General features: G+C 47.3%; 1 protein-coding gene across 6 annotated transcripts in view; it reads left to right on the top strand.

The window, feature by feature from the left end:
* The window catches only part of PCM1 (pericentriolar material 1), a 1,361,399-nt gene that overhangs the window by 725,744 nt on the left and 612,480 nt on the right, over nt 1–23,175 (top strand). For all 6 annotated transcript variants that reach the window (XM_078678108.1, XM_078678107.1, XM_078678103.1 and 3 more), the window contains one exon: nt 22,625–22,821. In XM_078678108.1, the coding sequence (XP_078534234.1) occupies nt 22,625–22,821 (197 nt within the window). The remainder of the gene's footprint in view (nt 1–22,624; nt 22,822–23,175) is intronic.

Below are 23,175 nucleotides of genomic sequence, written 5' to 3'. Positions count from 1 at the left end.
GTCGGCAGAAAATCTTAGCCTACCTTTTTTTAGACAACCAGCTAATAAAGGCAGCATTACCAGAAGAGAGTGTGGATCATTTTCAAATACTTATGACTACTCTATCCCCTCTCTCAACAAGGTAACCTCAAAACATTGACAGTCACTCCGGTTCAAAGAACACACTTTCTGGGTCCACTCTTGGATACTCCAGTCGCAAAAGTGTATCCTTTGTTTAAATAGGTTTATTGTTGTTGTTGGAAAGCATAGTAAGGTAAGTGTTTCTCTGCTGAGATTTATGTCAACGTTCGGCCATTCTCAGCGCTTGTGCAACTTTTAACATGAACCATGAGCATCCACCCCCTCCCTTTATCCCTCCTCTGACCTCCCCCTCGGGTGCCTGCAGTGTTGGAAGTATATCCTAGAACATCAGCCTTTAAATCATGAGGTTGAATTAGCTCGTATGTGGGTTGGCTCCGTCAAGTGTAGCAACCTGAGATATGTAGGGCACGTGAGCTCGGCAAATTGTTATGAGAGAAGTGCTATAAATAGGCGCCATATCTCGCAGAATGTCTCCCCTTCAGGATTAAGGGTCGATGCAAGCCTGTCCATCCCCATCAAATCCCAAATGCGGTGTAGCGAGGATAGTCTAGGTGGGGCCTTTTCCGTACTCCATAAAGCCAGTATGGTTTGGTGCGCTCTCAGAGGGCCAGTGTTATGTGTGTGCCTCGTCTGGATTGCAGTGGGTAGGTTATCGGGTTGGGGAGACCCAGAATTATAAAGCAGGGGAATGGGTATCTATCTCTGATAGGATCTTTTCTCCGAAAGGTGACAGTCTGGGACATTCCCAGGTAATGTGAGCCAGAGCCCCAGGTGAGTCTTTACATCTCCAGCATTCATCCCCCCGTTCTGGGTTGATTTTATGTAACTGGGCCGAAGTCCAATACTGTTGGACTTGGCCCTTCTGGCAGGTTCACCCCTGAACTTTTTGCCTAGTGTTAATAAATAATTATAGTAATTTCTGGTCCTTGCGCACTTTGACACTGTGGCGCAGTGTAAAGTGCGTGCGTGTGTGAGATCGGCCTGCCTTCCCATAGGAATGCATGGGGAATGTCTGTGTCCCTGGTAGTTCCTGATGCGTGAGGTGTGCATGGTCGAGTTTGGTATGTGCAAACTGGTGTGGTTGAATGCTTCGCAATGATGTATGTGGCATGATTGTGTCTTGTGCGGAAATGCCACTTCTAGGAGTTGGCATATTAGTGTCCTATTGCTTTTGGGTGTTAGGAAATGTACTGCGTGTTGAATGTTTTGCGCACCCTGTGTCCTGCACCTCTGAATGTGTTGTTGATGCATGCATCATGTGCCTTGTTCCTTATACCGCTGAACGTGTGTTGATGCGTCATGTGTTTTCCTTCCTTACACCGCTGAATGTATGTTTATGCATCATGTGTTATGTGCTTACACCCCTACAGGTATTGTAATACTTAGGTGGTTGTTTTTCTCCTAGTGCAGGTGGTGCTAGTGAGGTCCTGGTTACCAGTGGTTACTGGTTGTGTGCTACAGTGATTTTACATTCTATTTTTTATATTCAAAGTGCTATTTTTAAAAGTGTTACTTCTAAAAGTGCTGATTCCTGACAGTGGTCCAGGTGGCCCTGTCTTGTACATATCCCCTGTAAATTCTGCCCGTGCCTGTTGGCACATTGTAAAGTGTGTGTTTTATCTAATGTGTTTTGGTGTAATACAAAGGCTATTTTTATATAACCTTGTGTGGAGTTTCCTTTGTGGTGGGCCTGGGTGTTGTTGCTGGGGTGCGTGCGCAAATACTTAACTCACATCGCCTCCAAGTTTAGCCTTGCTGCTCGCGCCACGTTACCTAGAGGGTGAGCAGGGGTTATCTTGGCATGTAACTCCCTTGCCCTGACTTAGGAGTGGTGGTCTCTGACTGACTTTGGCGAAAGCCCTGGCCAGGCAGGGATCCCATTTCTAACAAATACCAATAGGAGGCGATCTTCACTGCTGTTTCTGTGCTAGAGGTGTTGGGTGTCTAGTACCTTGCCCTATAGTTTGTCCCTCTACTCTTTCTTTGTCAGGTGGCATTCTAGCTCACGCTCCCACCGCTTCTGTGCAGAGGATTTCGTATCTGATTCTGGACCCATCAAGAATTTATATAGTGCCTAATTTGTGCATAGTGGAATCTCTCATCTTCATGGAGTGTAAGCTCTGCTTTCTTTGTGTTGAATGGGATAGGACCCGCTTCATCGAAGAGGTGTCCTATGGATCTGCACCCCCGGCCCCTGCCAGGCATCGAATACAGTGTGGTTCAGTCCCGGTGTGAAGTCTGGGTTCTCTACTATTGGGGTCAGGAGGGAGGGCAAAGATGTGAGACTTTTCTTTGTCTCCACTGCATCCCATACCCTAAGCAAGGCTGAAGTTATTGCCGAGAGGTATAGGCTAGGGGTGGGGGAGGGGGTGACCTTCTTTTTTCAAGAAAGGGATCTTCCATAGGGAAGTTCCTGCCAGCACCTTGTCCATAAACAACCAAGACTGTTCAGAGTCTGAGCGTGACCGCTCTACCGTATATCTAAGCTGTGTGGCCTGGAAAGATAGGACGCCCAAACCCCCCCCACCCCCCCCCCTTAGGGCCCGCTAGCTCAAATCCCACCTCATCCGAGGGTGCCAATTCACCCAGATAAAATGTGATTAGATGTTCCTCACCCCCAAAGTACACCCCCTCCACTTCTGCATTATCCCGCACTCTATGACCGAAAGGCTCCATGTAGAGCGCAAACAGGAGAGGGGAGAGATGGAAGCTTTGTCACGTGCCACAGCGTATTGGGAAGCTTTAAGAGTTTCTGCCATTCACTCTGACCAATGCTCGGGGTCTTTTTTAGCAGCTAAGCACCCATGAGCTAAACCTGTCTCCCAGTCCAAAATGTATCAGAACCGTTGCTAGATGGGGCCAATGTACCCTATCAAATGCTTTCTCTGCATCTATAGAAAAAAGAATAAACTCCGTCTGGGAGCGGGCAGGCCCTTATCTATAAGGTGGAGAAGTCACCTGGTGTTGTTTGGGAACTGTCTATTGGGGATAGACCCTGACTGATCAGGACTGCCAGCCCAGCCATGAAAGTGTATCCCTTAGAGGCAAGACTGTCATCTGTCCATCTGAATTGGCTCAATCTCTTGCGAACTCCTCATCCAACAGTACAAAATATGCCATCCCTAATAAGATCAATAGCATATTCTATTTTACTTGCCCCTCTTGACAGACTTTATATGTGCTCTGTGCATCTGATAGATACTTATGGCCGCAGATTCCTTTCCTTAGAATTATCCCTAGGCATGAGACTGGATCTGGAAAATTTTCTTGAGCAGTTCCCCTGCTTGCTGATTGGTGGCATTGGTTGGCTCTGAATGGCATCGTCTGCACCAGAAGTGATGTTTGCGGTGCCTATATAGGTGTCTCCCTAGTTGATGTTGGTTCTTTTCTTTCCGTGCCAGTCAGCGCAGATCCGTAGAGAGCTATCCTTTAGTCCATTTTTTGCTAACTTTTTTGACGTTTTGGTGAGTCTTTTGGAGGTTTTCCCTCCTGGTGTTGCATGTATGTTCTCCAAGAAGGCCAACTTCAAGCCATGTGATGCCTGTCAGCACTCCGTGTCGGTGATGGACCCTCATCTTGTGTGCTTTTGGTGCCTCTCGCTCGAACAAGATCTGAAGGCCTGCTCCGATTGCCACACCATGGACCCAAAGGCCTTCAGGGAGCCATCCCTTAAGCTCCCGGCAGTTTGACGTGCGGCGCTGTCACAATCAGGGACCCAGTCAAGAACAAGGTTCCAAGAGTAGTCTTGGAGTCCAAAATGCTCTTCACACTCAGTCGTCGGGTCCTGGGTAAGACCGACACGAAGAATAAAAGTCGAAGAGATCTTCGCTTTCTCTTTGTCAGTTGGCTGACGAGACAAGGGAGTGTTGACATTCGAGGCGTGTCTCCACGTTTGAGCCAGTGCCTGGGCCGTCTCCATGTCTCCTCGAGTTTCCTGATGCTCTTGGCGGCACTGTCTCCCTTCTGCGGCGCTGTCCCCATTCTGATCGACTCTGACCTTGAGCCAAAAGTGCATCGTCTGACTCTGGAGCCATGCCTTCCAGCTCGGAGCTTGATCCTTATTCTTATTTGGGGAGGAATGGGAGGGGTTGCTGGATTCTGAAGAATGCCAGCATTATGATCCTAACATGATCTGGAATTAGGATTTGGCTGATGGTAATCTGAACCTCTCCAGGTACTGGCATACTTTCTTCCCCTACAATGACTACGGAGGAGACAGCGTTATTTTGCAGCAGTGGTCAGGAGGGTGGCAGAGGTCTTGGACCTTAACTTGCCCTCGGTGGCAATCAAGACAAACGTCTTGATTGACAGAAGTACTTCCACCAGGAATTTCCCCTTCTGAGCCGTTTCTCCCATTTAATGAAGCTCTTACTGACGTCCTGCTTGGGACTTGGTCCAAGCCCAACCCAGGGGCTCCTATAAACAGGACTATTGCCTGCCACCATCGAGGACCCCAGCTTCCTCATGCATCACCCTACACCAGAGAGCTTTGTGGTCCAAGCCTCCACTTCCCACGTAAATCCTGAAGCATTGCCTACTGCACCACTGGATCAAGAATGCAAGATTGGATTGCAGTCTATGAACAAAACGTGCCTTTTGGGCCGCTGTTCCCACGCTCTGTGGGATATGGTTGCGCAGGTGCTGCCAACGGTCCCAGAGGATGCCAGAGCTGTACTCTCCCAGGTGGTTGCAGGAATAGAGATCCAGCAAAGTTCATGATCAGATGTGGACTGGACACCTTCGAATCACTGGGCAGAGCGGGTTCATCAACAGTGGCCTTACGGTGCCACACCTGGTTGAGAATTAATGACTTTTCTGGGGATGTTTGTGTTTAGGGACATGCGCTATGATGGTTGCTGTCTCTTAGGAGATGGGGCTTAGTCATCTCCCGAGGTCTTTAAGAATATCAAGGCTACGGCCAGGTGCTTGGGCCTTTTGTGGCTCCTCATCACCCCTAATCCGCCTTTCGTGGCCACGGAAGGGGCTTCCAGCCGCATCTGCACCCGCCAGCCATTGTGGCGTGCAAGCTTCATAGCCTCTGCGTTGCCGAGGACGTGGTACCCACATACCTTGTTGAGCGGGCAGCCAGCGGTCGGGCTAGCCCTCTCCACCCTTTGCGAGCTGCAACCTCCAAGCCCTTATAGCCTGCCCTCTTATCATAGGCAACCAGTGAGCAGCACCTGCCCCACTGACGGTCTATCACATCAGACCAATGGGTTTTGCCAGTTGTCTGGAGGAGCTACTCCCTCACCTCTGAGAGTACCCCGCCACCCAAGCCACCTGCTTGTGACAGGCTGATGGAGTAACATCTTTTTCTGCTCCCTCAGGAAGTGACAACTCTATTGGCCAAGGGGGCCATAGAGAGGGTGCCGATGCTAGAAGTATGTTGTGATTGGTGTTCCTGATTCTTTCTGGTGCCCAAGAAGGACAGAGGCCTTTGCCCTGTCCTAGATCTGTACCCTCTCAATTTCTTCATCAAAAAGAAGTTCAGAATGCTCACACTCACTCAAGGTATGTCTGCCCTGGAGACTGGATTGTAGTGTTGAACTTCAGGACACTTTTTCACACGCATTACCTGTGGTTCAGCGTGGGCCACCATCACTAGCATCCCTCAGGTGTTCACCAAGGTGATAGCAGTGGTTACAGTGCAGTAATCTCTCCCGTTGGAAGGACACCTTGAAAACTACTTTGCCCGGTCTCCAACTGCCGTTTACAAAACTGCGCATTTACCAAAGCCATGGAATACTTTGGTTATGACATAATACTCCATTAGTTCTCCCCTTACATTCATAACCCAACAACGTTACACAAATTCTATGAAGAAACAAAAATGCTTACATGGCATAAAACCTAGAACAAAGAAACCAAACAAACAAAAATATCCTTTGAAAATGAAGGAACTAAACCCGGGAAACAAATAACCGTAAATCATTAAAAGGAACTGTAACATACCAGAAAAGGAACTGCTCAGTCCTGCTGGCAAAATTACCTATACCTATTTGGTAACCTTCTCACCGGTCACCCCTGAATACTCCTACCCTGTCATCATTAGAAGAGGGTGAAATGGGTTCACGTGTGGTTAAAAAAAAAAAAAACTAGAACCAGTCGAATTTCAGGTGCTTAGGCCTGGACAAACACTGTCTTCTTGCTCCACCATTTCTTCCGTCTGGATACCACTCACATCGTGCTCACCTTTGCATTTCACTACCCTAGCAATATTCCACTAACTCGTACCATTCACTGTGACTGCACTCCCACAAACCTGATGAATGACAACAGGCCCACTGAACCTTTCTCTTAATTTTGTACTCCTTTCCTGATGAGCACAGCATTCCCTACTTGGGTCTTAAGCTTTCTCACCTCAGAGCGACTGTCATAGTTCTCCTTCTGCCTAGCTTTAGCCAACACTGAATGTATTTTGACTGTCACATCATGATCCCTTGAAAACACATCACCTTTTATCCATTTGCCCATCCAATTAGAACAACTCTTGTTAAAAGGCTTCCTTCCCGTCAAAAGGAGACACCAATGTTGAATTTTGAGGACTAGCCCTGTAAAACCAAATCATAGCACTGACCACACTCACCACCACACATTTGTTTGCGACTGCCCACAGGACACACTGCTCCACAACCCGGTTCATCCTCTCCACCTACTTATTGCTCTGGGGATGGTACAACGTAGTCTTCAAATGTTTAACATCTCCCGATCTCAAAAAACTTGTCTCTTCCTCGTTAACTAAGTGAACACCGTTAACGGACAGCAAGTACTTCAGAAAACCTTCCCGCATAAAGATAGTCTTCTAAAATTCAATGATCGTTTTGGCATTAGAGTCCGATACAAATTTTACTTCTGGCCACTTAGAATAAAAGTCTATCAACATCAGCGTATAGCGACACTCACTCTGAAGAATATAAAATGGACCGACAAGATCAATTCCAAGCTTCTCCCAGGCATGAGAAGGGCACTCAATCAGAAGTAGGGGGGGCTTGCTCAACAACTGTTTTTTCAGAAGTAGAACAAATGGCGCACCTGCTGACTAACTCATTGACCCAAAAGGGTGTCTAAGCCTACATTTGGTAAATGTGAACCCTAAATGACTATGTGCCAACTTGATCAGCCTGGACCTCAACCCAAGAGGCGGTACCAATTTATCTACCCTGAGTAACAACCCGTCCTCAACAGACAACACTTCAGACTCATTCCAAAAAGATTGACATGGAGATTCAACTGTCCTCTCCTTGGGCCACCCTTTAACAACATACTCATTGGCCTGCTTACAAACGTCATCCATTTCTAGTTCCGTCCTCCACTCTGTCTCAGACATAGCACACATTTCTTCGAGATCGACAGCTGCAATGAAACAACTCTCTTCGCACCCTTTATCTTCTACTTCATCCTCTATACAAGATGAGCTTACAGACAGAAAATCTGCTCTAGCATTCTTCAGGCCGTGTATGTGTTTGATATCTGTAGGAAGCTGGCTTTGTATATACTATACCAAAGTAAGGTATACTGTGCACAGGTCCAGTGGATCCCCAAAGGCTTACAGAGGTAGAAGAAAATGATACCTTACTCTCTATTTGTGGTAGTGTGAGCAAGCAGTAAGGCTTTAGCAGGCAAGCAATGTCACACACTCAAAGACTGAACTCAGACCAATTGTTTGTACAAAAATTAATTTGTTTGTTGTATTTCATTTGTAGAACCAAGCAGGACTTGGTACAGGCAAGTTGAAATATACTTTTCAAGACCGTTTGATCAACAAGCAAGCTTGATGAGAATGACTTTTGTTACAGGCTTGTAGGATCTTAAAATACTGTTGAAATTACCTTTGGATTACTTTTGGGATTACTTTTTCTACTCAATGTGATATGCCTAGATATCACACTGGGACATTTCCTAGATGAAAGGTAAGTAAAACAGTTTTCACAAACACAGTTTCTTTTGTTTTTATATAAACACCATCAACCCTTGGAAGTTTTTCAGAGGAAACAGTCCATGCAATCCAATGAAGAAAACTGAAGTTATCGGTCATTCGGGTTGAGTTTCTCGGGTTAGAACGAGGCTTACCCCAGGGTTAAGGATGCACTCAAAAAGCACCCTCAGGGGCACTAGGGGTGCTGGATGCAGAGGCCCAATGTCAGCCTAAGGGACTAGGCTCTTGAGCAAGCCATGGGGTTAAGGGAGAAAAACTCCTAGGGTTAAGATCAGGGCAAAAGGGATACAAGATAGCACACAAGGTGCACCACTGGGGCACTTGGGCGGCCGGGTGCAGAGTGCTGGATTGGCTTCTGGTGCCCTGTTGCTTTCAATGGGAGATCTCCTGTCAGAACAAACACTGCGGTTTCGGGCATGGAGGTCTCCTGGAGGAAGAGGTGTGGCGCCGCGGCTAGGGCGACTGACGAATCTGGGGATCACGGTTCGATCCCTGGCACCGGTGGCAGATTAGCCCAGCATCATGTGACTCTGGGCAATAGTTTGCTTAATCTTCCCTACGGCCCCCAGCGCCTAGAGACCCTTATGGGTGATTGTGCGCTTTACAAATGTGGATTACAAATGTGGTTAATTTTCCTGGAGGCCACCACCAGTTGGAGAGGTAAGTTGGGATGCAGGGGGTTGCCTGGACACCATCGGCTGGGCCACCAAAGGCTGTAGGGCGTCTGATGCAGTGGTATCTTTAGGAGTCTGGTTTTCCTTACCAGCTCTGGTCGGGGGTGGAGGGGGGCCCTCCCGTTAGAGGCTGCAGACATCGTCGGGAGGCTCGAGGTAGGTCAGGGATCAACAAATCCCAGATCAGGATTGTCAGGGGGACCTCCTAGTGGTGTTGGGCCACTCATACTCAGGCTCTGGGCATCTAGTGCAGAGTGGTGCAGACTCGCACAGTGGGCTGAGCCAGTGTCTGGTTTCTGATTAAGTCCAGTGCTCATGGGAGACAGAGCCTTTGTATGGAAGGCAGGGCAGGTATTTTGGGTTCTGGGGGGCTGCAGGACACGCTGGGATTCCGTTGGAGCAGTTTGAGGTTGGGACAGGCCAGAAGGGCTGGGGCCAAGGCAGGTGGTGTTGTCCTCCTCTTCCTTCAGCACAGCTCTTTAGTCCTTCTTCTTTTTCTTGCTTGTCTGAGTCAAGGTTCGAGGTTGCCCTATAATACCTCATTTAGGGGCGTTTCAGGTAGGTACAGGTCAGGACCAATGTGTCCCTTCCTTGGGGTGGGTACACCCCCTATTAAGCCATCCTCAAGATGGAGGGGACTGTGAGTTGTGCTCTGCCTCACCCCCTCACCCCCCCCCCCCCCAATCCTGGGGGGTCGAGTTGGCAAAGGTGGGCACACCTCTCCTCCTATTGTGGTTTTCCTGTCGTATCTCCCTCCCAAAGTGGGGGTTTGAAATGGTGGGGGCCAGTGTGCTGGGAGCAGGAAATGCCTTGCCATCCTGGGGGAGGATGCTTGGCACCGCGACCCAGGATGTACTTTGTTTCAGGGCCCCGCAAGTGGGAGGCTTTTGACCTAGGGGTCAGAAACCTGTCTGGTGGTGGCCATTCAGCCAGGACACTAGACTTAGGTCGTTTTTCAGGGGGCATCTCTAAAATGCTCTCCAAGTGTTTTTGGCATTAAATACCACCCTGGCATCAGGTCTGGTTTAATGTGCTGAGAAGTTTGATACCAACGTTCCCAGGATTATGTAAAGCCATTATGGTGCAGCGGACCTGTGAGAAGCCAGCTTGGTAAATGGTGCACACTTACGTAAGTGGGCACCCTGCACCAATCCAGACATCCCTTATGCTGATTTTAGTGGTCTTAGACAACCTTAGGAAGCTCTCTAAGTGGTAGCTGTGGAGAGCAGCCTTCAGTCTTAGTCCAAAAGGAGTGTGAAGCAGCTTGTTTTGCCAGAACATATTCTTATAAATATTAAGTGAAAAAGAACACCAGTGTAATTATAAAAATATGTATTTATTATTAGACACTCATTATCACATACAGATATCTCCTAGCCGGAGACATACACAATGCACACAATACCTTTCAATAGAAACAGGAAAGTAGCACAAAATACACAGTGGTCGCCAGGGGGAGACCAAACCATATACTAAGACTATACCCAGAAGATGTAGATGTTCCGGGCACCCAAGGAACCACCTGAGGTAAGTAACCAGGAGCCTCGTGGAGGCTGTGAGCAGAGTGGGAACACGACAGCAGGATCAATGCAAGTTAATGGGTAAGTCGCGGTTGCAATTTTAAATGAAGGACCATTTCCAGTGGACCCTGAAGAAACCCTGTGGAAGACAGAAGGTTGGAGAACCACCTCACCGGTGGCTACCCTAAGAACCAGGATACCTACACCAGGGAACCTGGATGCATAGGTGTGAAGTGGCGTCAGAAAACCGCCATGGAACTCAATGTAGGACCTCAGGAAGATGCCGCTGCTGGAGACGGTGATAGTGTCTGGTGGAACCCAAAGATGGATTTAAGTCGAGCAGTACCAGCAAGCAGAGGGGACATGGTCTAGGCTACTTGGAAGTTACCAGGAGGCACGAAAGACTAATGACCACCGAAGTAGAGTGTTGCAGGGAAGTTGACAGTGACCTTGGAGCTTCAGCTGTGAGGACTAGGCGACGCTGTGGAAGACCAGGTGCCTTTCAAAAGCTGTCCCACGTCAGATGTTGAGAGTTAAAGGGTCGATGTTCGTCGAGAGCACCAACAAGCCTTGGTAACTGCAAACAATGTGGGAAGTGAAGAAGGTGCAGTGTCTGGGCCAGCAGGGGAGTCAGGGCAGAGATGACCCACAGGCCGGAGGTACTGGAGTCGCGAGAGGACCTCTAGCAGCTCACCGAAGATGCAGGCCCATGGTGCAAGGAATGCTGTGGGTAGGACACTCCCATGTTCTTTGTTCAGTTTCGCGCCACAGCGGGAGCCATTGGCTCCCTGAGCTGGATTGAACTGGACTATGCAGGGAGGGCAACAAGTGTGCCCTTCAAGGAGACACGCACCCCACCCGGGCCCAATACAGTAAACCATTTCTGGGATGTAGTCGCACCTCCTTGTGACAGAATAACGATTGTTCTGCCGTCCCCTGCTCGAGCTTGGCTCAGCAGCAGGAGGGCAGAATCGGGTCTCTGGTCGGCAGCATCCATGGTGTGCTATCCGGGTCTAGAAGACTGTTACCGGTAGCACCGATGGCCTCCCGGAGGAGCTTTACAGTGCATTGAATTATAGCTCCCACACCGTTTACGGTGTGGAGGTGTCACATAGCTACTGTATATCTTTATAATGTGTTAAGTTAGCATAGGCTCATTAAATGTTTAAACGCCATTTTTCCTTTTGCTGCTTCTGCACACAACACTTAATTGTTGATTTAGCTTTCAACCTAGTAGTTCGTTGTGGTTTACATGAGAATAATATTTCTGATAGATACATCTGCCGTGTGGATTCCTCACCTTGTGAATACCCCCTTGCGTCAGCAACATTCGGAAATTCTTTTTTCGTAGCCTCGCGCCGACGTGGACTCCTGACGTCATAGAGACACGACCTCGCTCGCGACTCCGCTGACGTCATCGACGCCTATAATAGGCCCACGCCGGCGTGATGACATCAGTTCCCTTTTTTCCGCGTCGTCGACGCTAACGGTTATCGGGAATCTCTGTAGCCAACTGATACTTTGTTGTCTTTATTATTAACAATTTCTGCGTCTCTGTATCCTGTCTTTTCGACAATGTCTTCAAAAAAGACCGGCTTCAAGCCCTGCAGAGAATGCGGCAAAATGATGTCCATTACCGACCCACACAGCGACTGCGTCTGGTGCTTGAGCTCGGACCATGATGTGGAGGACTGCTCTTCATGTAAGAAAATGAACCCGAAGGCCCTGAGGGAGAGAGAGGCGAAGCTCCTGGTGGCTAAAATGAAAGCTGGAAAAGGAAGATCGTCGAAGTCTCGTTCTCGAAGGGCGAGGTCGAAGTCGAGATCGAGGTCCAGGTCTAGATCTAGAGGAAGGTCGTCTTCGAAGTCGGCTTCGGACCATGTTTCAAAGAAGAGGAAACATAAGAAGAGGAGACATGAGTCCCGACGTCGTTCTGGTAAGGAGTCGGGGTCGAGGTCGAGGTCACCGAAGGTTCGTTCGAAGGTGGTGACCATTGAAGTTTCGGATCCAGAACCTGAAGGTGAGGCTTCCCCTTCTGAGTCACGGGCGCCGTCTCCGGCTCCGTCTCCGACTCCGAATCCGGCTCCGAATCCATCTCCGGCGCCGTCCCCGGTCCGAGATGAGGAGGAGCCTCATGAGGATGAGGGTTCCGAGCCCTTAAGTGAGCCGAATCCGAACGCTCCTCGAGACAGGCCTGAAGGTTTTCATCCACCATTTCCTGCCCCAGGCCAGGACCCTTCTGCGTTTCTCAACGCGATGTATGGAGTCTTTTCGAGGTCATGGTACCCCTCTGGTGCACCTTCGGGTCCCATGGGTCCTTTGGCGTTTAACTTAGGAGTCCCTCACTCCTACCCTCCGGCTCCGTTTATGCCTTACATGCCGGCTCCGACGCCGCCGTGGCATTTTCCGGCTCCACCGAAGCCGTCGACGCCGGTTCCGGCTTCGCCAGCTCCGGGTCGACCTAGAACACATCCCTCTGAACCTGCGGATTCGATCCCGACGTCGATTCCGAATCCGTCGGAGCCGATGGTGGATCCGAGGGCAAAACGGATCAAGATGAGATCCAGAAGAGAGGCTCAGCGCCTTCTGGAGGAAAGGAGGTTTTTGGACTCACAATCTGATCTCGAGGAGGGTGAGTTGGATGAAGATACTTTTGAAGATTTGGCAGAAGCAGGAAGCCTGGATTTCTCTCCAGAGTGGGAGTTACCATCAGGTTCTAGTACTCCTTCTAAGGACATTCAACCCTATCATTTGATTATGAGAAAGGCTGTCAGTCTGCTTAAGTTGACTTTGCCTACAGCAGAATTCAAATCTAACATTCTGACTGAAGTACTCCATTCTCCGAGTTCAGTGGTGGAACCTCTTCTTCCTTTCAATGAGGCTCTAACAGAGCCCATTCTGGAGGTGTGGAAAAAACCTTTGTCTGCTCCAGCTGTCTCTAAAAGTGTAGCCAGAAGATACAGGGTTGCCCCTGATGATCCTGCCTTTTTAACCTCTCACCCTTCACCGGAGAGTTTGATCATTCAGGCTGCATGCTCCAAAAAGAACATTAGTGCTTTCCCTCAGGTTCCTTTTGAGAAGGAAGCAAAGAAGCAGGATCAGGTGGCAAAGAAGTCCTTCTCCTCTGCCAGTATGGCATTGAAGTAATCAAATGCCACTTGCTTGATGGGGAGATATTTACACGCTCTGATGGACTCTTTACATGTTCTGGTTCCAAAAGTTCCTGATGACAGCAGGAAGGATTTTGAGGAAGTCATCTCTGACGCTCAGGCAGCGGCTCGCCAGGTCATTCAGAGCGGTTTGGATACTGTAGACTCTGTGGCGCGCATTATGGGCACTGCTGTCGCTACTAGGAGGTCTGCCTGGTTGAAATCCTCTGACTTTTCGGCTGATGTTCAGGCGACATTATTAGATCTTCCTTTCGATGGTTCAGGCCTTTTTGGGAAGAAGGCTGATGCGGCCCTTGAGAGGTTTAAAGATTGCAAGGCGACTGCTAAATCCCTGGGTCTCCAAATGAGAGGTTCTTCAACTGGCAGAAGATTCAGAGGTTTTGGCCGTCCTGCCTTTCGGAATTCCCGGCAAGGCCAGCAGCAGCAGCAGCAACAACAGCAGCAGCAAAACTCCTTATACAGGTCCTACAGGGGAAAGCAAAGAGTGCGTCCTCGTGGACGTCAGGTCTCTTCCTCCTCCACTTCCTCCAACCCTCCTGCCCCTGAGAAGCAGCCCTAGATCCGACATTCAGGATCATGTGGGTCCGGTTGGGGGCCGGCTTACCCATTTTCTACAGGATTGGGAATCGGTTACGTCAGATCTTTGGGTTCTCAATCTTGTAGAAAATGGGTATGCCCTTCCCTTTCGGGAATTCCCTCCCAATTTCCCTCCTTGCCAAGGGTATTGCTCCGAGGAGCATCTGTCTCTTCTGCAAGAGGAAGTTTTAACTCTGATAAGAAAGGGTGCGATAGAGGTGGTCCCAGAGCAGGAAAGGGGTCAGGGATGCTACTCCCGGTATTTCCTGATTCCGAAGAAGGATGGCAGGCTTCGTCCAATCCTGGATCTCAGGATCTTGAATCTCTATCTGAAACAGGAGAAATTCAAGATGCTCACCCTTGCTCAGGTTCTTCAAGCGCTGCAAGAAGAAGACTGGATGGTGTCACTCGACTTGCAGGATGCTTACTTTCACATCCCAATCCTGAAGTCGCACAGGAGGTATCTCCGTTTTACGGTGGGATCGCAGCACTACCAGTTTGCGGTCCTTCCGTTTGGACTTACTACTGCGCCTCGAGTCTTCACCAAGGTGATGGCAGTGGTGGCGGCGCATCTCAGAAGGTCAGGGATTCCGGTATTCCCTTATTTAGACGACTGGCTGATCAAAGCGGAGTCGTCAGAGAGAGTGCTCCATCATTTGCGGGAGACAACCCAGTTGTTGTACAGGTTGGGTTTTTCAATAAATGTACCCAAGTCTCACCTGGTGCCCTCCCAGCGCAACCTGTTCATAGGTGCGGTACTGGACACAACCGTATGTCGTGCATTCCCTCCCCCTCAAAGGATTCGCGACATACGGGAGATGATTCCTTTGTTTTACAATGGAGCGGTCGTTCCAGTCCTGAAGGTCCTTCGCCTGCTCGGTCTGATGGCTTCATGCATTCTGTTGGTCAACCATGCACGCTGGCACATGAGGGCGCTCCAGTGGTGTCTCCGCAGGCAGTGGTATCAGCACAACGGAGACCTCAGGGAGTCAGTGAGGATCTCCAGAGAAGCTGCAGCGGATCTGTCTTGGTGGGGCGTGGAAGGCAATCTGTCCCAAGGAAAGCCTTTTCAACTTCCCCCATCGGTGGCCACGGTGATAACGGATGCATCCACTCTCGGGTGGGGTGCTCATCTGGGGGATCTGGAGGTCAAAGGCCTTTGGTCTCCAGAGGAAAGGTTGCTTCACATCAACCTTCTAGAATTGCGGGCGATACGTTTGGCGCTCAAGGCCTTCCTCCCTTCCCTTCGCAGTCAGTCTGTTCAAGTCCTGACGGACAACACGACAGCGATGTGGTACATCAACAAGCAGGGAGGAGTAGGGTCGCAGTGTCTCTGCAGAGAGGCTCTGCGTCTCTGGTCCTGGGTTCAGGACCATCAGATTTGTCTGATGGCAAATCATCTGGCCGGTGTTCTGAACGTTCGTGCAGACAGTCTCAGTCGGCAGTTCTCTGCCGACCACGAGTGGAGGCTGCACCCGGAGGTGGTTCACGACATCTTTCAGATGTGGGGGACTCCTCGGGTGGACCTGTTTGCCACTCGCGAGAATGCGCACTGCCTGTCGTTCTGCAGTCTCCAGTATCCGATGCAAGGAGCCTTGGGGGACGCGTTTCAGTTGAGTTGGGAAGATCAACTCCTTTACGCGTTTCCTCCCATACCCTTGATTCCTCGGGTTCTGAGGAAGATTCGCCAAGACCGGGCCCAAGTCATATTGGTCGCTCCGGATTGGCCAAGAAGGGTGTGGTATACAGATCTACTCCACCTCTCCTCTCACCCGCCGCTCCGTCTCCCTCTCAGGGCAGACCTCCTCTCTCTGATGGAGGGGCAGGTTTTACACCCCCACCTCCAGACATTGCACCTTCATGCCTGGAGATTGAGCGGGGCAACCTGAATTCCTTTTCCCTCCCGCCTGACGTTGTGGATGTCATCTTGTCAGCCAGGCGTGACTCCACTAAGTCCATCTATTCTTATAGATGGGCGAAATTTGTCACGTGGTGTGGGGAAAGGTCTGTTGATCCTTTGAGGGCCCATTTGTCTAATGTTCTACAATTTGCTCTTTCTTTGGCGCGGCAGGGTCTGGCGGTTGCCACGGTAAAGGGTTACCTGTCGGCGCTGTCGGCTTTTCTCTGCTTGCCTGACCAGCCCTCTCTTTTTAAGTCTCCTGTGGTCTTAAGGTTTTTGAAGGGTCTTACTAATATGTTCCCTCCTTCACCTTTCATTGTGCCTCAGTGGGATTTAAATCTTGTATTGACCTTTTTGATGGGGGCTCCCTTTGAGCCTCTCCACAAATGTCCCATGAGGCTTCTTACCCTTAAGACAGTCTTCTTGGTGGCAATAACCTCGGCAAGGAGGGTTAGTGAGCTTCAAGCTCTTAGCTCCAAGCCCCCATTCCTGACCATTCATGTTGATAGAATGGTTCTTAGGACCAGGGCTGCTTTTCTGCCTAAGGTGGTAACTCCCTTCCATCTAGGACAGTCCATTACCCTACCTACCTTCTATCCTCCCCCTCACCCTTCCAAGGAGGAGGAGAGACTGCACCGTCTGGACCCTAAGAGGGCGGTGTCCTTTTACTTGGACAGATCCAAGGACTTTCGCTTGGAAGACCAGCTCTTCGTTGGATTTGCTGGCTGCAAGAAAGGAAGGGCGGTCCATAAAAGGACTTTATCGAGATGGATCGTCCTCTGCATAAAGATCTGCTACTCTTTGGCCGGTAAGGAACCACCAGAGGGTATAAGGGCTCATTCAACTAGAGCTAAGTCTTCAACCTCAGCATTGGCTAGAGGTGTGCCTGTGGAGGATATTTGTAGGGCGGCGACTTGGTCTTCCCTCCACACTTTCGCGAAGCATTACTGCTTGGATTCCGAAGTGAGGAGGGACGGCCATTTTGCGCGCTCTGTCCTTCAGGATTTCCTGGTTTAGAAGAGTGGACACCCTCCTCCGGGAGTGGGGACTGCTGTGGGACTCTATTCACAAGGTGAGGAATCCACACGGCAGATGTATCTATCAGAAGAACAAGTTACTTACCTTCGGTAACGCTTTTTCTGGTAGATACTATATCTGCCTGTGGATTCCTCACCGACCCACCCGCCTCCCCGTTGTCCACTCTTCTATGCCAGTGTTACTGTAGTGTAATATATATATATATTTTATTGTCAAGGAAATGTTTCAGTTGCTTTCCTGCTTTTGCTTAACACTGTGTGTTTTGCCTTGAGTACTGTGTACTGTGTATACTTGTATATTTCTACTGTCATTGGTCCGTCCGTGTGCCTCGATGGCACGGAAAAAAGGGCGGAACTGATGTCATCACGCCGGCGTGGGCCTATTATAGGCGTCGATGACGTCAGCGGAGTCGCGAGCGAGGTCGTGTCTCTATGACGTCAGGAGTCCACGTCGGCGCGAGGCTACGAAAAAAGAATTTCCGAATGTTGCTGACGCAAGGGGGTATTCACAAGGTGAGGAATCCACAGGCAGATATAGTATCTACCAGAAAAAGCGTTACCGAAGGTAAGTAACTTGTTCGTTATTACTCTGATATCAGCTTTGCTTAATAAACTATGTCTGCACATAGAGTGCTGAAGCCTCAGGAACAACACGATACAGAATTGTTATGAGGTCTGATCTTCGCGCCTTTATAGACATAACATAAGTGCAGCTTCTGCCAACTTTGGGCTTGAGGCGGGTTTTTATATTGCTTTGCTGGAGGCACAAACACACTTGATGCTGTTCGCATGCAGAGAGAGCTGGTGTATGCTGATGTGATCCCTTCATACTAGGACACTGAGGTATGGGCCCGCCCTAATTCAACCCAAAGAGACCTTCTTCGCTATTAATATAATATGCGAGTTAGGGAGGGTGATAAATAAGTGTTGTTATACCCTTATTGATTTACAGCATGGTAACATGCTGTCACCATTCGCTTTCTATGGACTAGTAACTATGCTTGTAGCTTTGTTGCTGATAATATGTTTACTTGTATTATCTAAGATACTGCGCCTGAGAAGACGGCATTAGTAAATAAACATTTCAAATGCTCACGAGTTCTTCTTTACTCCATGTTCTGGTTTGTAATGATTGTATAACGAAAGAGTGCTCATGTGTTCCACGTAACCTGAGGTATTGTAAGCTCATGTTCTGGTTTGTCTAAACATTGGGAGTTTATTATGACCAATGAGACACTGTAGCTAGCTCGGTAAGGGGTTTGTTGGGTACTAAGGTGAGTTTTGGGTCAATTCGCTGAGGTTCCAATCCTCTGTGCACAGTTCTGTGGGAGAACAGAAACCCTGCTACAGAGGTTTGATTCCAACATGTTTGACACCAAATGTGATAGGGTTTGTTAAAGCCAGTTTAGAGCTGGTCATCGCGTAATGACGCATTGCCACTCTATGTAATGTAAATGTAAATGTAAATTAAATTGATACTTGTATAGCGCACTACTCACCCGCAAGGGTCTCAAGGCGCTTGTACGAATACCGCTGTGGAACCCATCCTGGCTTTCCCTGTGAGGTGTCCACTCCTGGGCACCCCCAAGATGGAGGCCAGGCATCCTTAGCGTTGTGGGGGCCGTTGTGGAGATTAAGCAAGCTATTGCCCAGAGTTGCAGAGTGGGAGTCCATGATTGGAATAGGCACAGAGGCGAGAATTATCAGGTCCGTGGAATTTTGAGCCCAAGACTCGCCGAGGCGGGGAATTGAACCCTGGTCCCGGGCTAGACCTCTGCATCAGGATCCGCCGCTCTAACCATTGAGCCACACTTATCTTGCACCAATATTGTCTATTCGTAACAATAGGTAAGCCGGAACTTCAGGCGCGTAAATACAGGTTACGAATAGACAATATTGGTGCAAGATAATAACTTAGGATTTAACATTGAAAGGTATTATTAATATTATAGGTGTCGTACTCGCACATTGTGATGGAAGAACTATAAGATTGCAGAAGGAAAACGGTAACGACATAATTCACGAAATTTGAGGTGAGGGATTATTAAAATGAGTCCGTCACATTGTGTCATGTTTGAAAATCATTTAGTTCGGATTAACATCGATATATAAAAAAATGTTGTAGATTGAATTTGCCAACCATGATGAAAAGTACATAATCAGAAGTACTACATAGACGGGTGAGCTTATTATTAAGAGAGGATCTTAACCACTTATACCATAGTACATATGCAAAAATAATCACACTTATATTGTGGTTATTTTCAGACGGAACATAAAGAATAAGAACATACATACCTAGGACCATTACTGGATTAAGATAACATTATATTGGTACGTTGTAACTCGCCTCAGACCACATCTAATGATACATTTTAATAGCCATGGTTTACCACTTCATGACTGTGATAGTAACTTAGAATGACACTACTCTTTGGTGACTACTTACACTATATCTGTATAGACGTTTATAGCACTTTTGGGTGTCTTGAGTGTGAATTTGGTCTTTGCCTTTTACTATTGCTATGGACACTCTATGGCATGAGGGTGTATCACTTCATGATTCATAATGAACCTGTGATTATTAATGTAATTGGATGAATCTCCATATGTGGAGTTTATTTGAATATGTATATTTTTTATCATTTGGGTTGCAGCCCTGAAGAAGTCAAAGGTCGACACAGACGAAACACGTGTTGGCTGCGTCACAACATTATGGAAAATTAGAAATGAACTTTTCAATGAAGAAAATAATTGAGAGATTCTATAATTTGGAAGACTATAATTTATGGACATTGAGTGCTCGGAAGAAATTTGTATATCTTAGATTTCTTTGCTGTTGTTGATGCGCTTGACGAGGACCTTCCTTTTGGTTTCCTGGATTTGTTAGTGTCTCTGCCCGGATTTGGAAACGTCCTTGTTCTTGTATTCCAGGCTTGCTCTCCATCTTTGTTCCTGTTGGTTTCAGTGCTGTTTGGCTGCTTCGAGTTCTTCCGTGTACCAGTTTTGACTGCTTTTGTGTTCTTGCTGTTTGACATCTTTTCTAGGGGGCCCAGGTATCAGTGTAGGTGGTGATCCCTTTGTTGAAGTTATTGATTTCACCTGATCGGGGGTGGCCTGTGTGCTTTGTTGTGTTTTGTGGCGGGTAGAGGCCCAGTTCACTTCAGATACATTATTCCAGTATAGGCAGTCCGTGCTAGTCGCAATAATACTTTTGCAGTTGGGTGTGTTGATTGAGAAGTTGACAATGGCATGGCCTGTCCGGGTGGTGTAAGTGGGTGTTTTGATTGTGATATTGTTGAATGAAATGAAACCCGTGTCCAGCATGTATCTGGATTTGTGAGTGGGGGCTGATGTGTTGGCTGAGCCCGAACTTTCCAAGGCTATCAGTGAGTGCAACTAATTTGGGGTCGGCCAGGTATTTTGGTGAAATTTGTGGTCTACTTTAAAGATTTAGGTTCTGGAGTTGATTGCTCGAGAAGTGACTAAGTCTGAGATGTTGCTGGTGAAGTTACTTTGAGGCCATGGGGTCGGTAGATTAAAGCTCGGTTTATGTGAAATTGTCTGTGACTTGTAGTTTAAAATTGAGCTTTCTGTTTTACCGTAACATTCTAAACTAAAACACACTGAAATTCACCAGTTCTACTTAGCTAAAGTAACTATAACTCAGCCCTCGCTGTGCACTGCTTATGACCGTACATAGTACATCACTTATGACATGTCCAGTGACTTAATTGATAAGATCATTGATGACGTCCTTGTGCGTGGCGAGGACATAAGCTATTGTTACTTCAGTCAACTAGAACTGTTACATTTCAATGTTTTTTCCCCCGTGGGTGGGCCTATTCAGACCTTATGATTATGATGAGGATTACCCTAGAAAATAAGTCTGGTTACATTCAAGTAACGTTTCCTTCTGTTTGATGAAAGTATCCTTCATAAGAAGTTCCATTAGAAAAATATTTAGTCCTGTTAGTAAGAAATTACATGTAACCAAGCCACTGTGAAGAGTGTACCGTGCTTTTTTTTTAAATGTAAAGAATCTCTTCTGATATAGGCCGGTATTTTCAATTTACAATTGTCATTGCTTGCTAGTGTCAGTATCGACTCACTTAAACATTTTGGTGCTATCCTGCTGTAGGTTTTATATGGCCACACAAACAAGTGGTACTAAACTTTCAAAGTAGTGTTACCCTGCTAATAAATGAAGTATCCTCAAAAAAAAGCTTTGTTGAAGTTTAGGTACTTTCCATTTAAAGTTAAAGCATCTCTTCTGGGAAGTGCTGTCATGGTTGAATGAAAATGTGTAGTGTTTCCGGATAATAATTGTAGCTACTGCCCCATTCACAGTAGAGTAGTCTTAAACGATTGAACGGTGATATGTCAACATCCTACTATACAAAAGTAAATTTGAGTGTCTTACTGGCAAATGCTTGTGTGTCCCATTAAAACTCAGTCGCCATTTGGAAAAGTGATTATCTTGTTCTCCTAAGGTCATGCAGGTCACACTTGGGCTATTGGTATAATTTACTTTTATATGGAAAATAGAGCACACCAACTGAGAAATTAATACTTTACCATTAAAATTATAAAAGCTGATACAATGAATCACTGATGCCATTCCATGGAGGAGATGTGTATGTGAGAATGGGTCAGTGGGTGCGCAAATAAATAAATTAAGAGTCAAGAGATGGATGAATTGGAGACTATGTGCATGGAAGTGTGAATGCACGTGTGGGTGAATAGGTGAGTGAGTAAATGACGAGGGCGGAATAGGAGAAGGTATGTATACATGGATCAATGGATCTGATAGTGGGTGAGTGGATGGATGGATCCACGATGCTGGAGATGACCCTGGTCTTGTTGAAGACAGTAGAATGCTCTGTGCCCTCCACCCTTGCTGATCTGACATTCAGCCATAGACTCATGCATCCATGTGCCTAATTACACACCCTTTAATCCATCAATGCATTCAACCCTCATCTTTTTTGCATTCTTCCATCCTCGCAACCACACACACAAATTCAACAATCAATAAATAAGCACTTTCAGATAAAACAAGCATTGGAAATGGATCAGTTTGCCTAGGTAATGAATGAAAAGCTGTTTTCATCAATCATCGTCCGGGAGAAGGAAAGAGCTCCCTGCCCAAAACACGGGAGAGGAGATGTTGTGGTACAGTGGCCAGAGCTGCCGACTCATGAGCTGGGGATTCCGGTTCGAGTCTCGGTGGCGTGGTCAACATCCTGTGATTCTATGTAAATCACTTAATCTCGCCTGGTGATAAATTGTCAAATAAATATGCTGCAAAAGTAAACAGCAAAACTTTACGAAAATAAAGTTCCAAGCGGATGTTAACAGTATTTGAGCAGCGGGAAACTGATAAGAGAAGCAGACTAGGAGCAAGCTTTGGCAAATGTAGGATAATATGCTGCAGCCAATAGAATTGGAGGAAAGGTAAGTGGCACACACAGGAACCATTGAGAAGTCCGGAAAGAGAAGTCCCTTCTAAGTTTATATTAAAAACAATAGATTTCTCAAGCTGTGTGAAGGTGAAATCTAAACAAGCCAGACTCAATGGTTTTGTCAGTGTTTTTGTTTTGAAGAAACTATTGTTTGAAGAGTTAGATAAATGAATAGTTTGATTATAAATTGTTTGCTTGAGTGTAAAATCTAGTTAGCAATTCCACATCAACAAGAAATAGCTGCTCACGCAAAGTTGTTTTTTAGGTTGAAGCAGATGTTAAATGATCTAATGCGACAACAACAAGAACACCAGCATCTGGAAAAAATCCAAGGAAACGATTGTGCCAGCAATGCACCACCACCGTCCTCACCTACTGTGTTTTGTCCGTTTAACTTCACTTCTCAGCCACTGAATCTCTATAATGTCCCTGGCTTTGGAAACTTTCCAACACTCACACCAGGTACTACGATATATTAACGAGCAGTTTGCAATGTAATTGATTTTGTTGGCCTCTTCAGTGCTCTAGCAACAAGGCTGAAGGTTGTGCAGTTACTTTTTTCAACTTCCTCTTATTTCTCAGAGTACTGTATAGAACACCAGTGTTTTTTTGTATACCAGTTCTGTAACTAGACTATTTACCTGCGCAGAGGTGTTTTAGAATATGTTGCAGAATTGGTTACTTTGTGCAGGGAATGAACTGTTGCTGTACAAGCTTTTCTCTAGTCGAGTTGAAATAAGCTCTGCTTCTTAAAGTAAGCAAGGAAATAGTCACAAGTAAGTGAATTGTACAGTTTACCCTGTTGTTGCCGTCATT

This window comes from Lissotriton helveticus, chromosome 2_2 (genome assembly GCF_964261635.1).
Source record: "Lissotriton helveticus chromosome 2_2, aLisHel1.1, whole genome shotgun sequence".
In the NCBI taxonomy this organism is placed as follows: Eukaryota; Metazoa; Chordata; class Amphibia; order Caudata; family Salamandridae; genus Lissotriton; species Lissotriton helveticus.
The sequence above is the reverse complement of the archived record's forward strand: the minus strand, read 5'-3'. Positions and strand labels throughout refer to the sequence as shown.